This window comes from Tursiops truncatus, chromosome 18, assembly GCF_011762595.2.
Source record: "Tursiops truncatus isolate mTurTru1 chromosome 18, mTurTru1.mat.Y, whole genome shotgun sequence".
NCBI classification, from domain to species: Eukaryota; Metazoa; Chordata; class Mammalia; order Artiodactyla; family Delphinidae; genus Tursiops; species Tursiops truncatus.
Window position 1 is genome coordinate 13,906,000 of NC_047051.1, and position 25,396 is coordinate 13,931,395.

General features: G+C 42.8%; 1 protein-coding gene across 1 annotated transcript; it reads right to left on the reverse strand.

The window, feature by feature from the left end:
* On the reverse strand, window positions 1-25,343 carry STOML3 (stomatin like 3). Its single transcript, XM_019936700.3, is given in 11 exon segments — window positions 1-1,055; window positions 1,057-1,196; window positions 3,185-3,319; window positions 5,066-5,269; window positions 6,936-7,018; window positions 9,660-9,709; window positions 9,711-9,730; window positions 9,812-10,490; window positions 16,680-16,770; window positions 20,130-20,360; window positions 24,867-25,343. Coding segments are annotated over 8 exon segments (852 nt in total). The 5' UTR covers window positions 9,950-10,490; window positions 16,680-16,770; window positions 20,130-20,360; window positions 24,867-25,343; the 3' UTR covers window positions 1-973.
* Between the last annotated feature and the right edge of the window lie 53 nt (window positions 25,344-25,396).

Genomic DNA, 25,396 nt, shown 5'->3' on the forward strand with positions numbered 1-25,396 from the left:
CATCACAGAGCACCGAGCTGAGCCCCCCATGCTATACCGCAGGTTCCCACTAGCTATCTATTTTACACATGATAGTGTGTTTAACATCAAAATCAATCACAATTTTAAGCATTGTGGGGTTTTGCTGTAACGATTGGAAATTTAGCCAATAATAAATTTAGCCAACTTTGGAATTAGGAAGCAAATAACTAAATATTGGAAATTTAGCACAATAATCACTTTGGAATTATACAGCAAATAGCTAGTGGAAATACGTGTTACTTTGCAGATTATCCAGAGTGCTTCTTAAACCCATTAAAAAGTAATTCTGGGGCTTTCTTGGTGGTGCAGTGGTTAAGAATTCGCCTGCCAATGCAGGGGACACGGGTTCAAGCCCTGGTCTGGGAAGATCCCACATGCCATGGAGCAACGAAGCCCGTGCACCACAACTACTGAGCCTGCGCTCTAGAGCCCGCAAGATGCAACTACTGAGCCCCCGTGCCACAACTACTGAAGCCCATGCACCTAGAGCCCGTGCTCCGCAACAAGAGAAGCCACCACAATGAGAAGCCTGCACACCACAATGAAGAGTAGCCCGGCTCGCCACAACTAGAAAAAGCCCGCGCGCAGCAACGAAGACCCAATGCGGCCAAAAATAAATAAATTAAATAAATAAATAACTTTTTTAAAAAGTAATTTCCCCCAGCTACTACAAGAAAGTTCCTGCTCTAAGTCAGGGACACCTACTCACTGATTCTCATAAGAATAATGCAAAGTACTTTTATGTTCTTAAAAATAAAAGTAGTATATGGTCCTTCTTTTTTCTTTTTCTTTTTCTTTTTTTATAGCCTCTATAGCATCTCCCTGCTAATGCTGTTCCAGCTGTAGAGTTACTGGGCCTAAATAGTGTTGAAATTCTCAACACTTCTAACTGCTGGTCTCCATAGGAACAGATATGCCTCCCTAAGCAATGGCTGGCCGCAGCAGGAGGGTCTCAGGTTCTGTTAGGGACCTTCTTGTGGTTATTGTAGCTGATGCCACCAATGCCCTCTAGTACATTCATGGGCAGAGGAAACAATGGTGGAATTCTTGTCTGTGGTGACAGTGGTTAAGGTCTGCAGGTAACGCAGCTGGAGGGCGATGGGGGACTCAGCCAGCACCATGGAGGCTGACTTCAGGGCTTTAGAAGCATTCATTTCTCCTTCTGCTGCAAGGACCTAAATCGACAGAAATAAAAGCCTTTAGACAGCTTACAGCTGTCACTAGTGCTTTCTTTTCCTGGGTCTGCACTGATACTTCTCTCCCAGCCCCTACTTGGCCACCCATGTTTCATCTGCTTACTTCTTTGGCAAGGATTAGAGTTTCACATCCTAATGTGATGAGAGAAATTGGAGAAGGTTGCAGGAAGCAGGGAGATAGCTTACAAATTATGAGTCCTTAGATTTCATTCTCGAACAAAATAAAAGCGCTGCCTTTAACCCGAACAAATACAGGTCCATCTACCCTGGTGATGCTCTTGAGTCACCATGGAGCCTCACCACTGGCTGCTTTCGTTTTCAGAGAAGTCTGAAATTCAAGGCCTCCAACTGGCTTCTTTTCTGTCCTTTTTACTTATCATAGATTTTTATTTTAGATTTCATTCGGTTGCCAATTTTGTCTCATCCTTACAATGTAAGGATTGTTTCAAGCTCTCCCCACTCTTGATGCAAGCAGCAGCAAGTGCCGGGCTGCAAACCCTCACTGGGACTCTCCTAAGTGCCCTGTTCCTCCTCTGGTCCTCAGACTGCCCAGGAATGACTGGAGCTCAGCTGCCCCTCTGTGCGCACTCACTGCCCACGTGCAAAAGCGACTCCCGGGCTTCCCTGGTGGCGCAGTGGCTGAGAATCTGCCTGCTAATGCAGGGGACACGGGTTCGAGCCCTGGTCTGGGAGGATCCCGCATGCCGCGGAGCAGCTGGGCCCGTGAGCGACAACTACTGAGCCTGCGCGTCTGGAGCCTGTGCTCTGCAACAAGAGAGGCCGCGACAGTGAGAGGCCCGCGCACCACGATGAAGAGCGGCCCCCGCTCGCTGCAACTAGAGAAAGCCCTCGCACAGAAACGAAGACCTAACACAGGCATAAATAAATTAATTAATTAATGTAGGGGCTTCCCTGGTGGCGCAGTGGTTGAGAATCTGCCTGCTAATGCAGGGACCACGAGTTCGAGTCCCGGTCTGGGAGGATCCCACATGCCGCGGAGCGACTGGGCCCGTGAGCCGTGGCCGCTGAGCCGGCGCGTCTGGAGCCTGTGCTTCGCAACAAGAGAGGCCGCGATAGTGAGAGGCCCGCGCACCGCGATGAAGAGTGGCCCCCTCTTGCCACAGCTGGAGAAAGTCCTCGCACAGAAACGAAGACCCAACACAGCAAAAATAAATTAATTAATAAACTCCTACCCCCAACATCTTCTTTAAATAATAATAATTAATTAATTAATTAATGTAAAAGAAAAAAAAAGCGACTCCCAAGTCAACTGCTTAGAAGCTGCTGGAGCTTAGCAGAGAAACCAGAGATAAAGTAGAGGGAAACCTCCCTCGAGTCCCAAGTATGATTCCAAAGTACTGGAGGCTTCTAATCTAATTGGCTTCTGATACTTCAGGAAACCCGTCCACACAGATATGAGGGCTATGGATCCAACAGACTCACGGACACGCCAGACCAAGCTGCACTCACATTTTGTACTTCTAACCTGCATTGTAGTCACCCCCTCCTCTTAGTTCAGTTCACTTAACACACCAGAAGGAAGATGCTCCAAAGACAGGCACCAAGTTGCCACCTCAGAATCATCAGCTTTATAAACGTGCAGGTTCCTGGGCCCACCAGAGACTCTACTTCACTGAGTGTGAGGTGAGGCCTGGGAACCGGTGTTTGCTTTGCTCATTTCTCTCTAGGAGGCTCTGCTGTGTGGCCAGAGTGGGGACCCCCCTGGCTCAGTCACTGAGTATGCTGCCGAGCACCCTTGACCCAAGACCTAACACCAAGCTTCCTCAAGGTGCATTAAGCTGCCTATGAGCTTTCAACTCAAGGGGAAATTCTCAGTAAAAACTGTGAGAAAGAAACCCTCTTCTTATTGAAACCGTTGAGGGGACCTGAGCTTCCTTTCAAGCTCCATCCTTGTTGGCTCCAAGGCTGGGAAGCTCGCCCTCCAGTGCAGATGGAGTCGCCCTTACCCTGGCCCTGGCCTCCCGGGTGGCCTCGGCCTCAGCAGCCATGGACCTCTGCAACTGCCCGGGAATCCGGCCGTCTTTGATTTCCACTTGGGCCACCTGGATCCCCCGCAGCTTGGTGGCGTCATCAAGTAAAGTCTGTTTCCAAGTCAAAAGAAAGGTCGTTGATCAGAAGACAGGTATGTAATCGAAGTTCCTGCTATATGTTATATACGCAAGAAAAGTCCTCTTCTTTCCCTCCTTCTGTATTTACAGCATTTGGAGTGAGACAGTTTGGAAAGGGGATAGGAGTTCTTACCGCCCACTTCCTGGCATTGAAGTGAATCCTGGGAAGGATTCAGAAACAAAACTTGATAGGTCTTTTAATAGGTGGTCTCTCAGCAGGTCCACCCCAAACCATTCCTAATGAAGTGTATACTATCCATCTAGATGTGAGCAAATAGCCCACATTTTCTTGTCACTGACACCAAACTGGCAGCAACGGACTTTGTCCTGCTTCTGCCATTTGCAGCTGTGAATCATTGGGCCCGTGACTTAACCTTTCGGATTCTCAGTTTTCATACTATAAAAGGTTTTCTTTCAGGATTGTCATGAGTTTTGGAGATAACACATGTTAAACTATGTATCGGTGCCCAGCAATAACTCAGTACATATTATCACTGGGTACTTTGTGAGATATTATTTGTCTTGCTCTGTTTAACCCCTGACCTGTGGCTCAGTTTTAAACAGGTAGCAAGGCTATATATATATATATATTTAAGGCATATATTTTTTAGAGCAGAAGAAGCCTAAAATCAAAGACATCCTCATCTTTTGTTAAAGCTTAAGACCACTGAAGATATCTTGCTGGTTATCCTGGAGGGGAAGGGATGAGAAAGAATGCCTTGAGAAATAATGAGACCAGATGGGTAGTTCCCTCAAAGGGGAAAGGGCAGAGATCTATGTGATACCAAATAGCAAGTGAGCCCTAGCTTTTCCGTGATCCCTGCAGAGAGCTGGGAGATGGGGAGACCTCACAAGCAGCCAGTGACCTGACTGTGATGGGGAAACAGCTGAGTCGTTGAACTCGTGTGGCTCTTAAAATGACGTGGAGAGTTATCATGCAGAACTGATATTACCTTATAAAACCTCGGGGACTTTGCACTACCTTAGGGGCTGGAGGAGATGCCAAGAAGGGCCAAAGTTGAATTTCCCTCTTAACGTACAGAAGGCAGGCTCAGAATCAAAATGTTAATTGATTCAAGAAAACACAGAAATGTGATCGTCTCTAATCTAGGGTGTACGGGAGGTGAGATGGATACCTGTTACATCCTTATCAATATTATAATTATGACTGCTATTCATATCATTATTGATATTAGTACATGAAGTCGGATTTCCCAGGGATAGCAGTCCTGTGCTGTCTCAACCAAACCTCCTTCTAACGTTCACATTCCACTGAACTGCCTGAGAAAGGGCAGCCCTTCCTCTGGAGTAATCTAAACTAAAAATAACTCTGATCTCTAAGCTCTGCAAAAAAGGCTAAAGTGTACAATGGTAATTCATAATTTTGAATTCCACACACACTCCAACAGCTCCCCGCTCCCACTCAGATTTTTAAATCTGGACCTCATGATTATATAAAAAAAAAAAGTGAAATCCCAAACTGAAGCCCATCTGTTTAGAGCAGTTGTGTGTGTGTGTGTGTGTGTGTGTGTGTGTGTGTGTGTGTGTGTGTGTGTCTGTGTGTGTGTGTGTGTCTGTGTCTGTGTGTGTCTGTGTGTCTGTGTGTGCGCGCGCGCGCACACATGGGGAGGGGTGCTTTGAACTGCTGATACTTGATCATCACTGTCAATTAAAACGAGTGAATTAAAGATGTAGGCTATTGGTCCTTGACGTCTTTACCTGGATGCTATGGGCCATCTCTTCTCGGCCAGCTAAGATCTGGGACAAGGTCTGTGTCCCTAAGACATTTCTCAGAGTGGTCTGAGCCAGCAGAAATGTGGCCTGCTGGACATCGCTGACATTAGCCACTGCCGAGACGGCACTGTAGATTCTGTAATAGACCACTCCATCCACTTGAGTGGTCACAGAGTCTCTGGTGAGGATCTGTAGAGCAGGAACACAGAAAATCACATGCTTATGACTTTCACAATGATTGATCCACAGAGGGTCAGCCAGTCCCAGAGCCCTCTCCGCAGGAGGAGAGCTTTAGTGACAACTCATGCCAGCATCACCAAAAATCTGTCCTGGCTTGAATGTACTATCATCCTTGTTGATAGCAAAATTCCTACACAGATGTGATCTGTACCTATCCCTGTAACTTCATCTTAGAGAAGTCAGAGTGAAACAGGTATTTCCACTTTAAAATGTGGTAGTAGAACCTGCTGGAATTCTACCATCTAAGTGGTGGTAGAACACCTGTCTCCCTGATACCTGAATCTTTTTGGTTCTCAGTTTCATCAGGCTTGATGAATAGCAGTGCTTTTTAGAAAACAGGTGGCACCAGAGACCATGTTCTGTATTCAAATAAAGAAAAATCCATTTATAGAGGCTCTGCATTAATTGTTCTGAATTAACATGACAAGGTACTTTGGAGCAAATGAGCTTTCTGTGGGTACCACGAACGCAGGACCTAGAACTCCCTTCTCCCATCTAGAACTGTTTACTATGGAGCCAGAAAAGGCCCATGAGAGCCCCTAAACATCCTAAGCTCTCTTATGATTAGGGCTGAATTCCAAAGTAAGGACTCTGCAGTTCCCACCAATGGCATGAAGACATCATTGTTGAGTCTCGATTGAGTTTTCTGGACCAGAGAGAGGAAGATTAACATTTCCTCGTAAGTGTTGATTTTCTCACTTCTCATCCCCTTTGCCCTCCCACACATTTTCTTTTCTCTTCCTGGATCATTGTGTTTATCATTGTGTGTAATCAAACTGGCATGATTATTAGCAATTCTGTTTCTCTTCCTTATCACCCACTTACTGGGTCTGGTCATTTAGTTGCTGTACTTTAAGAATTGAAAAGAACTATCTGAAATCCAGTTACAGGTGAGCCCTGTACAGTGTCTGCTCCTTTCCCATGCACACCCCACTTTGTTGCATCCAAACACTCAAAAATTTAGTACAGTACACACGGTTATATTTAAAATGGATAACCAACAAGGACCTACTGTATAGCACAGGGAACTCTGCTCAGTATTCTGTAACAACCTAAATGGGAAAAGAATTCAAAAAAGAATAGATATATGTATACGTATAACTGAATCACTTTGCTATACACCTGAAAGTAACACAACATTGTTAATCAACTATGCTCCAATATAAAATAAAAAGTTAAAAAAATGTAATGCAGAGGTGAGTTATATTGCTATTACTAAAACATTTCCGGAGATGGTGATGGAAAGGATAACGTCCTGAGCAGCCACCAATAGTTTCAGCCCCCAGTACAATGACTTATCAGACTCCTCCAGGGGTCGGCTTGTCATTCTCCACCCACTTTCTCTGCCATCTGTATCCCTTCTCTCTCTTCTCTCAGACTTTCTCCCACCCAGCCATTGCAGGTCTTCTAGCAATTCAGCCCTTGCTCTCGGCTTCATTCTCATTTGGCGAGACAAAGCCCCGTCGTCTCAGGAGCCACCTCCCCAAGCAGATCTCTAAGAATTCAGTTCATCCTCCCCTTTATAGTTTGAAAACATATGATACAGTCTCAATGGTCCCTGTAACAGGGAAGGTATTGGTTTTATTTCTAGAAACATAGCTTTAATCAGCATTACCTCCTGTGGAGGGATGTTGCACGTAATGGTCCGGAGATCAACTTTGACAAACACGTCTATGCAAGGCAGGACCAGGATCAAACCTATGCAAAAGAAAATATGGTTTAGAATTTCACCCAACTGAAAATAACTGCAACAAATTGTCTGCTAGCTATACAGTACATTATTTGCATGGGACTATAAATGCTTCTCAGATGATCTTCCATACGTACACCTATACCTTTGGGGAAATTATTTCCTGCTATAAGTCAATGACTAAAGAAAAGTGATTCCCTAGAAATTAAAATCTTTTGGTAAAAAGCTGAAGATCCTTGACAATTAATTTTTAGATTTTCTTTTGTAAAACATTCAACTTACTTCTATCCAAGTGTTGAGTGTGACATTTATTTAAAAGGATATTTTGGAAACTGGTTTCTTTATGTTAAAGGTATCTGTATAAAAGATTCAATTAATAGACTTTAGACCTTGAATATCAGTGACTGTCAACATTCTCATTTATCTTCATTAGTACTGAAGGAATGTTAAAATTGAAATCTTCCCAGGATTTCAGTGTCCCCAAAACCAATGTATTACAAGATTTGTAGTTTCTCTGTAGCTGTGTTCTAGTTTATATACAATGACATTCCTCGGTTGTAAATACTTTTACTTATCTCTTGTGAAGATTTGGATTGAGGTAGGGATAGGGCTAAGGAAACTCATTTGAGGATTCTATGACTCCTTAACACTGCCCTGGGGAAGGTTCTCTACAGCAAGCGCTATAAAGATTAGAACCACAAGGAATGTCAGCAAGATGGGGACACCAATCCATTTTCATTTACCAGAAAGATTCTGTGCTATTGTTTTTGTTTTCAAAGAAGAAACAACTTTCTACACTGAGTATCATGAAAAGGACAGGTAGCATCAACAGAAAACACTGCTAAGGTGCTTTCTTTCTTTGGGTGTCTAAACCTTTCTGGGGTAAGGATTACTTCCTAATTTACTTCTTTTTTCCGGTGCTAAGTAACCAGTTAAGATCATGGCCCTTAGAACTAGAGAGAGTTAAGTTCCAGCCCTACCACTTACCAGCTGTGACCTGGGAACATTTATCTAATTTTTCTGAGCTTCAGTCACCTAATATCTATAAGATGGCAGTGAAGATTAAGCAGGTGTCAGCATGATAATGAAATAAAATACTAAACATAGTGCCAGGCATGTATTCAGTGCTGAAAAGTAGCAGCTCCTGTTATGAACACTTTTATTATTAAAGCATAATTTACTATTTACAAAAGTGGAGATGTTTTCCATTAGCAATTTGGCCTGTTTTCCTCCGGCTCTTATGACATTTTGAGGTAACTTCTCTTAGCCCCAGAGACATGTATGACGAGATTAGTTATCCTGGGAGATTTAGTGGTGAACACTTCCGGGAAAATTCATTTAAAAGAGACTTTTCTCTAGAGTCCTGCAAGTTATAGCTATTTGACCTCTCTCAAATCCAATTTTATTCTAATTTATAATCTTGGCTTCACCACGTGAAACATGACCAGGAAGGGGTTAACTTTGCTCTGGTATTTCTCACTTGGATAATTCTAACACCTCTATTTGGACAAACTCATAAAAATATCCATAATAAGCAATTTTTGCCCTCTTTCTTTTAGGTTCCTTATTAGACAAGTAGGATTGTATCAATACTACTTGAAATGGCCAAGTCTCCGTAACAAGCTTCCCCTTTGGAAGTTTCTCATATGTTTAAAAATGTAACAGATACCTGAATGCCTACCATAGTACATGGCCAAGTCCAAAGCGCACAGAGTGAATAAGGAAGTTCCTGCCCCCCCAGAGATCCTACAGTGCAGTTGAAGGGAGAATGATTTTACTTAAATACATCACATTAGGGGGAAGAAAGCAAATGTTATTAGAGAAGTATAGCAAATAACCATTCTCTTCCATGTGCCTTCCAAGATGCTGTTTGGAGAGCCTCCCCTGTCAAGAATATTAGAATCTATCATATGAAATTGCCATTTTGGTGGATCGAAACCAAACATTAGCAATTTCATAGGGTTCAACACAATATACACAAGAGAAGTTATGAGTATTAAATCAGTGTCTTACTCCTGAGGACTTTTAGTATCGATACTCCTGGCTCCCACAAAAGAAAATCCCATCCTTTTATGATATGAACAGTTTGGGACATTTTTTATTCTGAGGCTGTAGAGAAAGGATGGAAATAAAGACCACATTTGACAAAAGGAATTGTCAAATGGCTTCCAGCTCTATGTTGCTCTTAATCCACTTGTCAAGAGAGGACATTACCTTTGACTTTTCCATTGGCTCTTTCAGAGTGAGAATCAAACACCAGCTCCCAGAATACTCTCCCTGAGTAGCTTAATTGTCTCCCTTGGCCATTTACTCCCTCCCTTCATTCTTCTTTCATTCTCTTAGTGGCCCTGGTAATAAGGGACACCCAGCCAATGTAACCGGAGCCACTCTTTGTTCACATTCACTGAAACTCTCAGAGGGAGTGTTAGAACACTGATCCAGATTCCAAAGCTCTCCAGCTAATGGTCTAGTGATCGCTTCTGTTAACTCAAGTAAGAGGACAAGATCCTTCAATTGTACAGAAAGGCAAGGGCTCCAGCTTCCGGTTAATTTTTTTTTCAATAAATGTTTCCAGAGAACATTTTTGGTGGCACTAGTAGCAGTAACAGGTGCCCGTGATCCTTATCACGAGCAGCTGCAGTGTCATACCTGGCCCTTTGGCTTTGTCAGCTTGGATGCGTCCCGGTCGGAATACAACAGCGTTCGTACTCCTTAATAATCTAAGAGATTAAGGGAGAGTATTTAGTCTTAATGATTCATCAGCTCATGGAGAGAGCCCAGTTTATTTCCCAGGGTATTACCTTCAAGCACATCCATATGGAGATAGGGAAGGTAATGACCATCGACAGGAAAGAAAACAAAAACAGGATCCAGCCACATACACCAAGCCCTTTACTCTTGATGCCTAGGAGATGAGGAGGCAGTTCTGTAGCTGACATGGTTCTTAGGAAAGCGATTCAGCTGCGTGGGTGAGGAAACCGTCCAGAGGGCTGGCCAAGCCAGAATGGGGCTGAGGAAGTGACCTGAATCCACACACACGCACGATTGCAGGAAACACCACACACACGCATGCACGCACACACACACACACACACGGAAAATGTTCCTTCAGGTTTTTAGATGAAAAGTGACCTGTCCCTTCCAAGAAAAGTCTCATAGCAATCAATAACAGTAATCACCGTTACATTTACTTAGGGCTGCCATGGTCTATTATTCTCAAAATGCATAAAACTACCCGCCTCAGGATCATCGGGTGTCATTTTAAAAGACAGATTTCTGGGCCCCCAGAATTCTCCAGGGGAAGTCTAGGCAACCTCTGGGGCAGATAGGTAGGTACTCTTATCCCCAAACAAGTCAACAGAGCACAAGGAAAAACATCTTCCAGAGTGCTTACGTTTGAGGTTCTATGAGAGGCTTTAACTTACCAGTGTGGTGGCCTCAGGAAAGCCACTCGACCTTTCTGAGCCTCCATTTCTTCATCTGTAGGATGGGGATAGACATTACCTACCTTGAAGGATGTGATGAGGATTAAATGAGATTATTTATATAGGCACCTAGCCCAGACATTAATGCCTACCTTAGTAGATGTATATTACTACACTTATTCCCATCTTACAGATTGATAAATACTTCAGAAGTCTTTATATTCACTATTTCACCTTGTTTTAAATCCTTGCTGCTTCTTGGTTCTCTTCTCCTTGACAACGAGCCCCACCCTCAACCCTCCACTTCCTCCAATTGATTTCACATTCTCCACACAAGCACTAGAACTAATCATATTTGCTAGATAACTCTACTCAGATAATCCACAAACACCTTATGTTATTAGGCCTCGATCTCAGTTAATGTCTTAACCATCCGTACTTAACCATCCGCATTATTGTCCAGGTTAGAGACACAGGGTCATCACTGCCTCTTCCCTATCCAACTACAGAAGTCACTGAGCCTCATTGGTACCACCTCAAATTCAGCCTCACGTATCCATTTTACTACAACGGGTTCATTGGCGAACATAAATTTACGAATATTTACAAAGGTTCTAGGGTTTTGCTCTTACAGATAATGCTGTGATGAGTCCTTTTTTTTTTTTTTTTTGCGGTACGCGGGCCTCTCACTGTTGTGGCCTCTCCCCATTGCAGAGCACAGGCTCCGGACGCGCAGGCTCAGCGGCCATGGCTCAAGGGCCCAGCCGCTCCGCGGCATGTGGGATCTTCCCGGACCGGGGCACGAACCCGTGTCCCCTGCATCGGCAGGCGGACTCTCAACCACTGCGCCACCAGGGAAGCCCAAGTTTCTACTTTTTTAAACTGAATATGTTTGGGAGATGTTTCCATGTCATTACATCTGGACCCACCTCATTCTTCTTCATTGTTGCCTCCTATTCTAAATTTGTGACTCAGTTATTTAGCCATTCTCCTATTGACGGATATTATGGTTACTTGCAATTTTGCCTTTACAAACAAGGCTGCAATAACTGTGCTTGTACACGCCTCTCCCAGACGATTTGCATCTTGAGGAAAGCATTGAGAAGGCAGCACAGCCCTTGCGCCCTCTGGTGTGTTCCCTCCCTGCTGACACTGCCGTATTTGGTGTTCAGGAACTTTGGGGTGTTGGGGGCTGTGACATTAGCAGTGCTGCACACACAGGCAGCTGGGACTCCAAGGACATCAGCTATGCTTTATGCCCTGAGCAAGCCCTAGCCATGTCCAGACTAGCTACAGCCTTAACACCAAGCTGCAAAAGCAAGTGCTTGTCACAGAGAAAACTGCCCTGGCCTCCGGGAGCTCCTCTGCAGTCCCACCCAGCCCTATAGCATCATTACCTGAGGCTCTGTTAAGTACTAAATGTGCAGAGAGAGACCAGGGATGAAGACACGATTAATCTTCCAAGATTTACACCTGAGCGTTAGAATTACCCAGGTCTCTGCTGCTGGGAGGATTGGTGGAGCCTGGGGGTGTCATTAGCTGCCAGTGAAAGTGGGACTGTCGGCTTCCCCCGCAGGGCTGGGCAGCTCTGCCTTGTGAGCAGTAGCTGGGCGAGCACAAAGTGCTGCTTTTGCAGCTTCCTGCAGAGCAGATATTTCAGCCAGCCTTGCCCCTCCCCACCTCTCCCGCAGTTAAAACTGTGGATGCTGTGCTGAGAACTGGATTTGAGGATTCTAATTCCAGTTCAAAGGAAGTACTGGGACTGTATGACAAAGGCTCTTCAGAAATCTCCCTTTACCTCAACCTACACAAGGATTCTTCCAGCGCCTTCCCTGAGCCATTCCCTTGAGGGGACGATGGAAAGAAAATGGGCCACACACCCTCTCTGTTAGCCATGAAGCCCTGAGCTCATCTGATCATCTCTTGCTTTATCCAAATCCATGGATGGGTGTTTTCTATGGGTAATTGTCACCATACCATAAAGCCATCATCATATTACTTCCTGGTAGAGAACTGGACTTTGTCACCCCCGGAAAATTGCCCTCCGGTTTCTCATTCATCAATTTAACAAATATTTTACCAGTTATATGCCAGGCACACTGTGCTAGAGCTGCAGATACAAAAGAGAATAAGATGGGGAACTTTCCAACAGGAGTTGGAACAGGGCTTCCCTGGTGGTGCAGTGGCTGAGAGTCTGCCTGCTAACACAGAGGACACGGGCTCGAGCCCTGGTCTGGGAGGATCCCACATGCCGTGGAGCAACTGGGCCCGTGAGCCACAACTACTGAGCCTGCGTGTCTGGAGCTTGTGCTCCGCAACAAGAGAGGCCGCGACGGTGAGAGGCCCGCGCACCGCGATGAAGAGTGGCCCCCGCTCGCTGCAACTAGAGAAAGCCCTCGCACAGAAACGAAGACCCAACAAACAAACAAATAAATAAATAAATAAATAAATAAATAAGAGTTGGAACATCTTTCCCTCAATCTGCAAAATGAAAGGTGAGCCATAATGCACAGAACCTGAGGCCCAGCGCTGCTGACACTGGGGAGGACTCCGGGACTTCAGTTGGAAGGACTTTAAAGATAACTGAGGCCAACCCTGCACTTTGCAGCCAGAAAACCTCCTGGTTAGTGTTGTCACCATCATGTCAATCTCTTTAGGTAAAGTGGTACCCACAAGTTCCACAATCTTAGGCAGCGAGGCAAAACTAAGCTTCATTTGTCGAGGCACGCCTCTGGGGCTTTGTTCCTGGAGCTTAGATGCAGCCCGCAGCACCAGAGGGGACTTAAATACCCTCTAGGACTAGGGATAAACACTCAAGGCAAGATTTGTAACTCATGTGAGGCTAGGAAATAAGGAAGAATATTCTAGATCACTAACTGCACTTAGATAGCTTTAGAAGTGGAAATGAATTTCAGGAAATAAAACAGACTAGGTGACTTGGTGGCTTATTTCCCAACTTTGGCTTGATCAACAGTATTTAAATATTAGATCAATTCTATATGCAATCCATGCCCACAGATCTGTGTTACTGTAAATAGCCATTTCCTCTTGAAGCAGAAATAGCCATTTAGGTAACAGGACAGCGTTTAAAATACCAAAACCGAAGGATGTACATTACACATCAGGGAAATGAAAACGAAAACCACAATGAGATAAAAATACACAGCTTCCAGAATGGCAAATGCTAAAGACTGACGATGCCACATTTTAGCAAGGGTGTGGAGCAATGGGAATTCTCATGTTCGCGAATTAATACAATTATCTTGAAAAACTATTTGGAAGTATCTGTTAAAGCCAAACACACACTTTATGACTCAGTATTCAACTTCTAAGTAATATCTCAGAGAAGTGAGTGCTGATTACAGTGAAAAACATACTCAGGAATGTTTATTGCAATTTTATTCGTAATATCCAAGAAATGAAGAACCACCCAAACCCACCAACAGTAGAATGAATAAATAAAGTCGTGGTATGTTCACATAAAAGATTACTCAGGAAGAAAAAAGACAAGGTTACTGCTATACAGTATTCAAAATATGGATGAATCTCATAGACAAAATATTGGGCAAAATAAGCCAGACACAATAGACACACTTTGTGATTCCACGTATAAGAAAGAGTACATACTGTACGACCTCGTATTGTATCATTTCGTCCAGGAAGAGGCAAAATTAATCTATTATGTTTAAAGTCAGAGTAGTACTGTCTCTAGGTAGTGAGTGGAGTTTTGTCAGTTGGGTATTATCTGGGAAGAGATAAGGAAGCTTTTTAGGGGGATGGAAATGTTCCATGTCTTGATCTGGGTGGTGATTGCATAGACTTCCACATATTGAGCCTGTGGAAATAAACAAAGACCAGCCAGCTAGAAAAGCAAAGGGTATTTATTCAGGCTCTCACAAAAGAGTCAGCCTCTATCACTTGTGTTTTGGCAGAGACTCAAAGGCAGGCAGAGGAGTGGGAAAGCTTTATGGTGGAAAAAGGGGGTATGCCCTGATTGGAGGCTGTTGGCCTAGGGAAGCTGTAGGTGGACAAAATAGAAGCAGAGCATCCTACGTGATTGGTGTAGGGGTACCTGCTTGGTTTTCTTTTGCTGGACCTAAATTGGAATCGGGGACAAAAAGCAGGGGAGCTGTCAGTTATTAATCAAGTCCTGGCCATTTGGGGCTGAATGTTACAGAAGTAATTATGTAGCTTCCAATAACAATGTGGTTTCCTGAGAATCTGACATCAAGCAGGCTGGCTTCCTGGGCTGATTATTTTAGATAAAAGGTTGGTTTTCTGGGCTGGTTGCTGCAGGTTGGTGGTCAGAATTCTATTTTTAGATATGGTCCAGCCTTTGTCTGTTGTGTATTCAGTCTGTCAGGCCAAGCACTTAAGACTTGCGCACTTTATTGTATGTATCTCATACCTCAATAAATGATTCACACAGAGACCAGAGGATTCCTACGGGCAGGCTAGCATTGAAGATCGGAAACTAACTGCTTGTTCTGAATTCTCAGAAAGAAGAGGACAGAGAGGCGGGAAGAGCTTTAGCACAGCCAGCCTAGGGACAGACAGGCGACAATGCCTCACAGGGATGGAAAGTGCAGGTCCTTGGTCGGGGGACCCTGCGTTCAAATTGAGACGCCGCCATTTGAAAGCTAGATGACATCTCATGAGTCACTCAACCTGCTGAGGTCTTACTTTCCTTCTGTTAACCCAACAATAACTAGTTGTGAGAGTTAAATAAATTACATGTAAAGGAATTATTAGCCATATCAGGAGGCCTTCTAGTCGGCCAGGCCACTGACTAGGATTTTCCTAGAAGTCTTAACATTTCCTTTGGCTTGCCTCGCCATTAAAGAGATTTCCGTTTCCCTTGAGCATTTCCTTTAGAACGCTTAACTTTGTAAATCCTTTCTCTGCCCCTTTGAGATGTAAGTCTTTTTAAAAGCCTCTTGCCAGTTTTACAATCTGGGACTATCTTTCTCAAGGACCTGGGAGCCATTCTCTTGAAATGTAATCATCAGGTAGATAGCATCCCTAGCTCCCAGTCTCTGTGGGCCAGTAGGAGCCTAACTTCAGTGGGTACCATGCTCCCAGTTGTAAAAACACACCCTGTCATAAAGATGTGAGAATTTTATTAGCAAACCAAACCCAGACAGCCTATAAGCACCGCGCAAAGCCCTTCATGCTTTCTCACTAGCGCACTCCAGTCTTTAAAAATCCCACATCCTGGGGAATCCCTGGCGGTCCAGTGGTTAGGACTCAGTGATTTCTCCGCTGGGGCCCGGGTTTAATCCCTGGTCGAGGAACTAAGATCCCGAAAGCTTTGTGACGTGGCCAGAAACAACAACAACAATAACAAAAACCCCCAAAACTCCACACCCCTTTGTTTCAGTGGTGTTGGTTCAGATTGAGGTTTGGCTTCTCTCCTATGGCAGTAAGCTTGTCTAAGGTTTTGCTTTCTTGCCTGTTTAATTTTGTCTGGTTCAATTTTGCTTTGACAACTGAATATTTTTTAAATTTTCCTTTATTGATTTATTTTTCCAGATGGAATTCTGAATATCACTTGTGGATGTTCTGTTCCATCCAGATGATGACTCCTCTCTATGCGCAAGAACTGGATTTGCAAGGAGAACACGCAATAAAACCCTAACCCCTGCAGGTTTCTACCTCCTAAAGCGATCTGGTCACTGACTGTATAAGTTCTTTCAGATAACTTTTAGAACCTTAAAAAAGATAGAGGGAGAGAGGGAGAGAGAGAGACACAAGATTTTTGGTGCAGAACTACCAAATCAGAGCTAGATGATGATTTTATCATCCTTGTACTCCTAGGACTACAAAATTCCATAATCCCAAGAGTCTTCTAAACTGTCAGATTTACATCTCAACTACAGAAGGATGATCTGAGCTTAGTAGTTACATGAACTTCAGACACTGTTATACCAAGTTTCTTTTTTACCATTTGGTCTTTTTAAGAAAGAGTTAAAATATATTTTGAAATGGAATGTTCAAAAGGTGTAAAATTAATGTTTTTCATACCTTATATACCCCCTTTCAGCTAAAGAATTTAAGCATTGCCAACACAATTAAAGCCCCCTCGTGCGCCCCGCTTCGTGACCTCCCCCTCCGCCAGAGGCAGCTTGCCCGGCAACTTCCTCATGGTAAATCCAGTGGGGCTCCATCCCACCAGTCAAATGCAGCAGCAACTCCCAAACCTGCCGTTCAAAGACCAGGCTTGACACAGGGGTTCTTAGCTTACCCGTAGTTGAGCTTTTCAAGTGGCAGTGCTGTGCTCTCTCACTTCTGGGTCTAGGTGACTAGGGCACATGCCAACAGCACATAAACATCCCCTGCGGTAGAGAAAGCACCAAAGTCCTCACATACTTTTTGCCTCGCATGGGCCTTTGTGTCCCCCAGACCCCCATTCACATCCCACATTCTCCTTTCTTGCACCTTCTTTTCTAGGAAGATTTTCCAATCTTACCTTCACCTTTGGGAGCTCCTCTACTGAGTTTCTAAAACACCCTCTATCATCACTTTTCATAGTACACTGTAATTTTTAGTTAACTTTCCTGTAGATTTTTAGTGCTTTGGGAGTAGGTGTTTTATTTTTACATCTCTGTCTCCTGATACACAGTAGATTCTGGATTCATTCACTGAATGAATGACGCGGGCGGCACCCTCGATGCTTTGAACTATCAAGAATGATGCCCAGCAACAAGATAGACTTATTGATCTGTTTGAAGCTTCTTGTTTGGAAATAACGATCCATCAGAGGAGATTCTGTTTGCTTTCAAGAGAGTCAGTTAACCTGAGAACCACACGTACATCTTCGCATTTTCTCCTTCATACGTACTATCTTACACCCTCAGCCCCCCACACCGGTATAAGAAGAAAATAGAGAGAAAATGTTTTCCTTGCATCATTCTCCTCTCTCGCCAGCCCCCCTTCCTGTCTGAAATAACTACCAATAGCAACAAGTGCAAATACTTTGTCCTGAAGATTTATGCCCATTCTCACGATAGTGTTATTTATAAGAGTGGTAAATCAAAAACACCCTGAAAGTACAATGGAGGGATAATTAAGCAAATCATGATACAGCTACACAATATCATATTATAAAATTTTTTAAGGTACAAAAACATGAGAAAATTGCTATGGTATATTGTTAGAAGAAAGAAGTAGTAGGATGCAAAATTATACAGACGGTATGATCTCTCTTAGCAAAAACAATATGCTTAGAAAAAATATTGGATAAAAATTAACCAAAATATTAACAGGGATTAATTCTGAGTGATGGAAGTATGACTGGTTTATACTTCTCAGAGTTTTCTTATTTTTTGCTACCTTTATAATTTTAAAAAGCAATTTTAAAATGAAAACTAATCATGTCAAGTGAAAAAAAAAAGTACTCTGTGTTTTCAGAGCAGAAAAGACCAGGTGCTTCTCAGGGGAAAAATGAAAGGTGTGCGCAATAAGAACAGGCACCCTCCCTGGACCTGGGGAGATCGATAGTATTACAAATTCTTCCCTCTTTTCTGTTCACTTCCGATCCTGTGGAGATACAGTCAGTAAAATAGTCTCAGCAACTTCCCGGCTCTTTCTCCAGCGAATCAAGGATTTTAAGCACCGAACATAAAATCTAAAGTGAAACCCAACGGGTAAACACTATCTTTTCATCACCTGTAAATTATCTGTCCTCCTGCCTTTTTCTCTGAAAATGCACACAGCTTGCGTCAAGAACTTTTTTTAGGAAAAATGCAGAATTGCTGAAAAGAAATACCGTGCGACTCAAAGTGTGGTCTCAGTCTGGCAACCTCATGAACTTAGGAATTTACTTGGAGGCAAACTCTCAAGTCCATCCCAGACCTAAGGAGGAGAACTTCTGGAGGTGAGGACTGCTCTGAGCTTTAAAAAACTCTCCAGGAAAATTCCTTTGCACATTGACATTGAGAAGATTTCTAAGACTGAGATGATCAAGATTCCAATTAACTTCACTTTAACTCTTAAAGAAAAAAAAGAAAGAAAAAAAGAAAGGGGTAGGACTTTATGGCCGAGGCTAGTGAGTAGTGGTGTACTAATAACAGTGAGGACGCTGGGGGAAAAGCCCTAACTTATAGCGTTCTGTACATTCTGATCTACCCTTGTGACATCACCGAACTTGGAGTCAGGAAGAGATGCACCCTAATGGCTTTCGAAAGCTAGGACAAACTTGGGGGTGATAACTAAGACTCATTTATTCATTTAATTCTCGCAACATTATGAGTGGAAATTTCTGTACAGCTTGAAGAACCAAATGATGTTGTCTTGTTAATGTGTCCAAGAAGGAGGAGGGCAAGGGCAAACTTATCCCACAAATCTCAGAGAAGGACTGATATTGCATCTCACAAACTGCCTAAAACATATGAAATAGAAGTTGTAACATAATAAGCCCCATTTCGGTTTGATCTGTGATAGGGCGGGTTTGTCATTATAGTCAAAAACCAGCACCAAGTAAACCCATGAGCACTTTAAAATATTTCGCTGGTGATACAGCTTCAATCGTGCCATTTATCCAGTTGATGTCTCAACCTGTTAAACGGAAACTAAAATGTCTCATGAAACTTCTTGTTTAAAAAGATAATCAAGGGTACCCTCGAAGAGACCCCCCCACTTGCACCTTCCAAATGATGTTCACTGCCTCCAGTATACCCACGTTGCTAGGTCAACTTCACAAGAAAAGTTTCTTTTTCAATCCAGGTATATACCTCTAAATGTATACTTTCTTTTACAAGCTAATAATGACAAATGCGTTCTCTATTTCTAACCTGCACCATGACTTCTTTAGCAACATAAAGTATAGAGCACGGGTTAGGACACACACACCCCACCACCACCACCACCATCATCATCACTTTCTGGACCTTCAACAAGTTTTTAAACTCTCCAAGACTCAATTTTCTCCACCATAAAATAAGGTTATAAAAAAATCTACCTCAGAATTATTGCAGCATTTAAAAATATAACGTGAGGGCTTCCCTGGTGGCGCAGTGGTTGAGAGTCCGCCTGGCGATGCAGGGGACACGGGTTCGTGCCCCGGTCCGGGAAGATTCCACATGCCGCAGAGCGGCTGGGCCCATGAGCCATGGCCACTGAGCCTGTGCGTCCAGAGCCTGTGCTCCGCAACGGGAGAGGCCACAGCAGTGAGAGGCCCGCGTACCGCAAAAAAAAAAATATATATATATATATATATATATATAAAACATGAGAAAAATGCTTTACAATACAGAAGAGCCATTAACATTCACGGAGGCAGTTGGTAATTACAGGCTAAGTTTTATCTTCTTCAACTTCTCTCCGTGTATCAAACATGGTGTACCTCAAACCAACTTTTCTATTTAATCAAAGCATCATCAGATGATATTTGAAACTGGGTAAATTTTAGCTTGTTCAATATGTCTTTGCTAGTTAATGCAAAAAATATGAATACAAAGATAAACACAAATTCTATCTAACACTTAAGAAAAAGGGCATGTCATAGACTGCTCTTCAAGAAGCAAATAAAACCATGATAAGCAATGAATCCAAAATCCTGGGCTCTAAATGAAATTGAAGCCAATCTCAATAATGTATTAACCTACCTCGTGCTCGCTCGCTCTCTATGACGATACAACTCTCACTTTGCTTAATATACATAAAACAAACTTAAGGCAGGAAAAAAGGAACTTACCCACTAAATTCTCTTTATCCTGTTTCTCTGGGGAGGATGCCCCAGGATCCATCTCATTCTTGAGAAGCTTTTATACTTGGCAAATATTCATAGGTTTGGAGCCAGACCTGGGCTCCAGGCAGCACCCAGGTGTGCTTCAGAGAAGGCAGAGCAGAGAGACGGAATGAGAGTGAGAGAAGTTCCTCCTCTTCCGTGAGCACCCTGAGGAGTAGGTACCCTGGTGAAGGAAGCCTGTTAACATAAACAAAATGACCTCTTTCATGAGTTCAGGCTGCCATTGTTCATAGAGAGAACTCAAAACTACGTATATGAACTTCTGACTGTGTTGCTTCTTGTAAAACATTACTATGTAGTTTTCTATATAATTTATATTTTATAAAACACTTCTATGCAATGTGTGCAACTTGTTTATCATTATGAACTGTCCGATACACATGGCACGTATCTCCATCCTCATGTTTCAGATGAGAAAATTTCATCCAATGCATTTTACACACTGCAGTGAGTGATTTTTTTGTGTGTGCGTGAGTGATCTTTTGAAACTCAAATCTGATCATATCTCCATCCTGCTTAAAATAATCCAATGACTGCCAATTATTAACATGTAAAGATGAGAATCCTAAGTATCCTAAAGGACCTGCTAGTCTGTCTCTCCTTCCCTTTCCAGCCTCACTCACATGATACTCCCCTCACGCACTTAGCAAGAGCCCCATTGGCCTTCTGTCAATCCCACTAACCTATATGTGTCTTCTGTGCCACAGGGCCTTTGCACGTTACCATATGCATAATTCTTTGGTTCATGTTTGTTTCTTCCTCTAGACCAGGGGTTGGGTAACTATAGCCTGCTGGGCAAATTTGCTCTACCACCAATTTTTGTAAATAAAACGTTATTGGAACACGGCCACGTCTGTTTGTTTCTATATTGTCTTTGGTCACTTTTGCACTAAACCTACCTATTGAGTAGTTGCTATAGAGACTGTATAGCCTGCAAAACCTAACATATTTACTATCTTTCCCTTTACAGAAAATGTTTGCTGACTCCTACGCTACATTATAACTTCCATGAGGGGAGTGGCTGGCTGGGTCTGTTATTTAACACAGCACCTGCAGCATTTAGAACAATGCAGGCACATAACTGTCATCCAACAGTCACTTGCTGAATGCATGAATAAGTAATTTATCAAAGATAACAGCTCACAAATGGCAAAGTTCTTTCTCGAATCCAGATCCCTGGGCTCCTGTCCCAGGAGTCTTTACTTCATCATATTACTCAGAAACAAGGGCAATATTGCACTCATTCCAATACCGAAAGCACCAATCTTCTAATTTTCTAATGTTCATCTTTCTCATATCAATATTCCAAATAATATTTTGTTTGTGGAAACAAAACAACACAAAACAACCTCTGATATTTCCCAGCTTACCTTTTCTAGTCTTTTCTTTTCTCCCAACCATGTAGTTATTTTCTTCTTAGCAACTTCATCTGAAAAAACCTCCCAGATTGTGGGTTACTTTTGCCAACTACTTGATTCATAACTGCCTTCTCCACAAACTCAAATTACGGTAATAACCAGGCAGGGCTGTCATGCACAGTTGGTAATTATAAGCATTAGTATGGAATATCAGAACTTGGGGAAAGGAGGCTGGGGACCAGAAACAGATCAAAACAGACACACATGCATGCACAGAGTCAGAGACTTTCAGCTTTCGAATACTTTCCTCTGCTTTCTCCTCATACGTCCTTGGTTATGGCTTGATGTGGAAATGATACTACAGGCATAGTGGTTAAGAAGTAGACTCTGGGCTCACGCTGCCTGGATTTAAAGAAATCCTGGCTCTACCATGAACTAGCTGTGTGACACTGGGTAACTTAACCCCTTCATGTTTCATTTTTTTCTTTTCATCTGTAAAATGGGCATGCTGGTGGTCTTTACCAGGGTTGTCTGTGTGACAAATATGTGAAACAGTGCATGTAAAATACTCAGAATAGGGACTTCCCTGGCGGTCCAGTGGTTAAGACTCCACAGTTCTACTGCAGTGGGCACGGATTCAATCCCTGGTTGGGGAGCTAAGATCCCACATGCCACCCGGCACCGCCAAAAAAAAAAACACTCAGAATAATGACTGGCATTAATACATCACAACTATTATCCCAGGAATGGGAGCTGAGCTGTATTTCTCAGGACTCAGCTGTCTTCTTTCTAAAAATGGGAATGCTGGGTTAATTTTCACAATATCGTCTTTTCCCCTTGTTGCAGCTGAGTAGAAGATTGCTTAGTGATTGGATGTGTTCAAACATTCATCACGTCCCTTCTCTCCCTTGTCTAACGCTTCTCCAGTTTGCTGCAAATTTGAAAACTCGAGGTCCGTTCCTGGTTCTGTGCTGTCAATCCATAGACTCCACTGCTTCCTCCTGGCCTCTGCTTGATCACCATGTCACCTTCACTTTGGGACTAACCTCTAATGGAAAGAGCAACATGAAAACTTCCTGTTTCCATCATTTCTTGAGAATAGATCATAGACAGTCTTTCCCTGGAACAGGAAGCTGCTTTCCCTCCGAAACAGATGACCCTCCAAAGTCATGAAAACAACGTGTTTTGGAAGTGCCGGTTTAGTTAATTTCTAAATCCATTTCCCCTTAATATTGGCTAGATACCACTTACGCCAGCACCACCAGTCACTGAGGTGCAAGGTTCAAAACAACAGTAACAATAATTGTTCCCTGGTGGTGGCTGGAAAGTCTCCAGAGCACTTACAACAAACACATCCCCTTGGAAGATGACTAAACAACTGTTTTTCTTCTTCCTGCAAAATGTTCCAAATATCTCAGCCTAGAAAGCAAGAATGATTTCAACAACTAAGGAACATCTAGGACATGCTGAGTCCCTAGCCAGGAGCCTCACGAAATGAATGAAACATAAACCTATTTGCAATGTTTCCTCTTCCTTTGCTAATGATATTAAACCATACATGGGCCAGTTAATGGAATTTTCTCCCCTTTGTCAAGGGGGAGTGGGAGGTAGGGATAAATCAGATTGAGAATTGCCAGAATGCACTTCTGATGAAGATTTTTCTGTGTGTTTCTAAACCTTCATTCTTTCAGTTCCTCAACTAGGCAAAGTCCTGAAATGAGAACAGCTATTTTTTCTAATTTAAATTTTTTTAATTTTTAAAGGTTACTTTCCATTTACAGTTATTTCAAAATATTGGCAATATTCCCAGAGTAGGACAGCTATGTTTTTAAAAGCCTTAATTCTGTTCCTACTCTTGACAGGCAGGATGCCATCCCCAAAGATGTACATTTTATTTTCCCTGAACGTTCATCTTCGAGCACAAAGGGATCTTGAAACCATCCACTCTAGCCACAGGCCTCTCTCCTTTCTGAAGCTTCTGGTTTCAGGAACACTCTTCCACCAGATGCACCCACCACCATCTCTTAAGATGCACACATCTGTTCCAGGACTTTTGATGGTCCCTTAGGAAAGTGTTCCTTGTTCTTTAAATGATGAAGTTCTCTGATTTCATTAACTTTTCATCAATATACATCATCCATTCTGTCTTATTCATTCTCATTCATCCAATACTTTTTTTTTTTTTTTTTTTTTTTTGCGGTATGCGGGCCTCTCACTGTTGTGGCCTCTCCCGTTGCGGAGCACAGGCTCCGGACGCGCAGGCTCCGCGGCATGTGGGATCCTCCCGGACCAGGGCACGAACCCGTATCCCCTGCCGGTCGGTACGCGGACTCTCAACCACTGCGCCAGCAGGGAAGCCCAACACTGATGACTTTTAACTCTTACCATAAACTTTATTGGGCATAAATTAAATTTTAAATTGAAATTGAAAACTTATCATAATGCCCCTCCTGAGTACTAGGACCTTGGGGAGATGTTAATTTTGATCATTCTCCCCAACTTACCTGCTGATATTGGCCAATACTTCATCTTTTAGCTGAACCAAATTAGACATTGTTTACTACTATTGTGTCACCTTTAAAAACAACAAAGGCTCATTAAATCTGATGTGGTGTAAAGTCTTTTCTAAAATTCGGTGACAGTAACTGTATTTTATAAATGCACAGACTAGACCCATCTAGCAAATCAAGTGGTGAAGCTTAAAATTAAGGTTAATCAATTACATGAATTGACTGTGTTTCCAAATTCTATGAAGACTACAGGCCTTTATGGAAAGAGGCCAGAGAGGTCCACTTCTATTGCCTTTTCATAATGGCAGTCCTCCCTGTCTGCATATTGGAATCTCTGCAGTAACAATACAGTTTACTATCTCTAATCCAACCTGCATGCTGCAGCCTGATGTTTGCAAAGTGCTTTCTAATAAATTTCCAAGCTGTTGACCATAGAGCAAACGCCCTGCTCCTCAGCATGGCTTTCAAGGTCATTGACCATGAGGTCCCTCCCTTGCTTTTTAGATTCATTCAAACTACAAACCTCATTCAACTCTATCCAGTAGTATGATTATCTTACTTCAATAGTCTGTCACACTTTGTGCCTTTATAAAGTACGTTCATTCTTATTCACCCTTTAAGACTTGAATGTCACTGAGAAATCTTTCTAGATTCCCTCAGGCGGTAAGGTCATCTCCCTCCTATGTATGTTCACAGCACTTGGTAGTACAAGTGGCCTGGTATTGGTGGTAAATGCTTGGTTCAAATTTACCCTTTACTCAGTGTGACTTACATCTTGGCTTCTTTATCTGGTTGGTTAGGTTGCTGGTCCTTACCTCATAGGGTGTGAGACACATAAAACCAGGCCCCAGTAATGACTGCAAGTGCTCCAAAAATGCTCTCTTCATTTTTCAGTGCTGAATATGTGGAAGATGCCAGGAATACATCTACAAGACGAGCAGGATGTCATTCCTTTGCTATGATGAGAAGGGGCTTATAGAACAGTAGAAATAAACCTTGTAGTAGCAGCACCATAGAAAGATTACCCATTCAGTAACTTTTTTCTAAAGGAACGGTCAACATATATAAGCAATGTATGTACAATATACAATATAATCTTTAAAATGTTTTATGAATGTAGACTAAAAAAGAACAAATGACAACTTTTAAGAAGTGGCATAAAATTAACTATGAGGTTATATTCTGTGTTCAAAGATAATTAAAGGCATAAATAGTCTGTGTCAAGTGTTGGTTATAAGTTTCACGTGAGATATTATTTAAAGGAATGAGCATCAGTAGTAGATACTGACTTTCAACTAAATTCAGACAAAAATGTTCTATATATTAGCTCCAGCACAAAAACTTA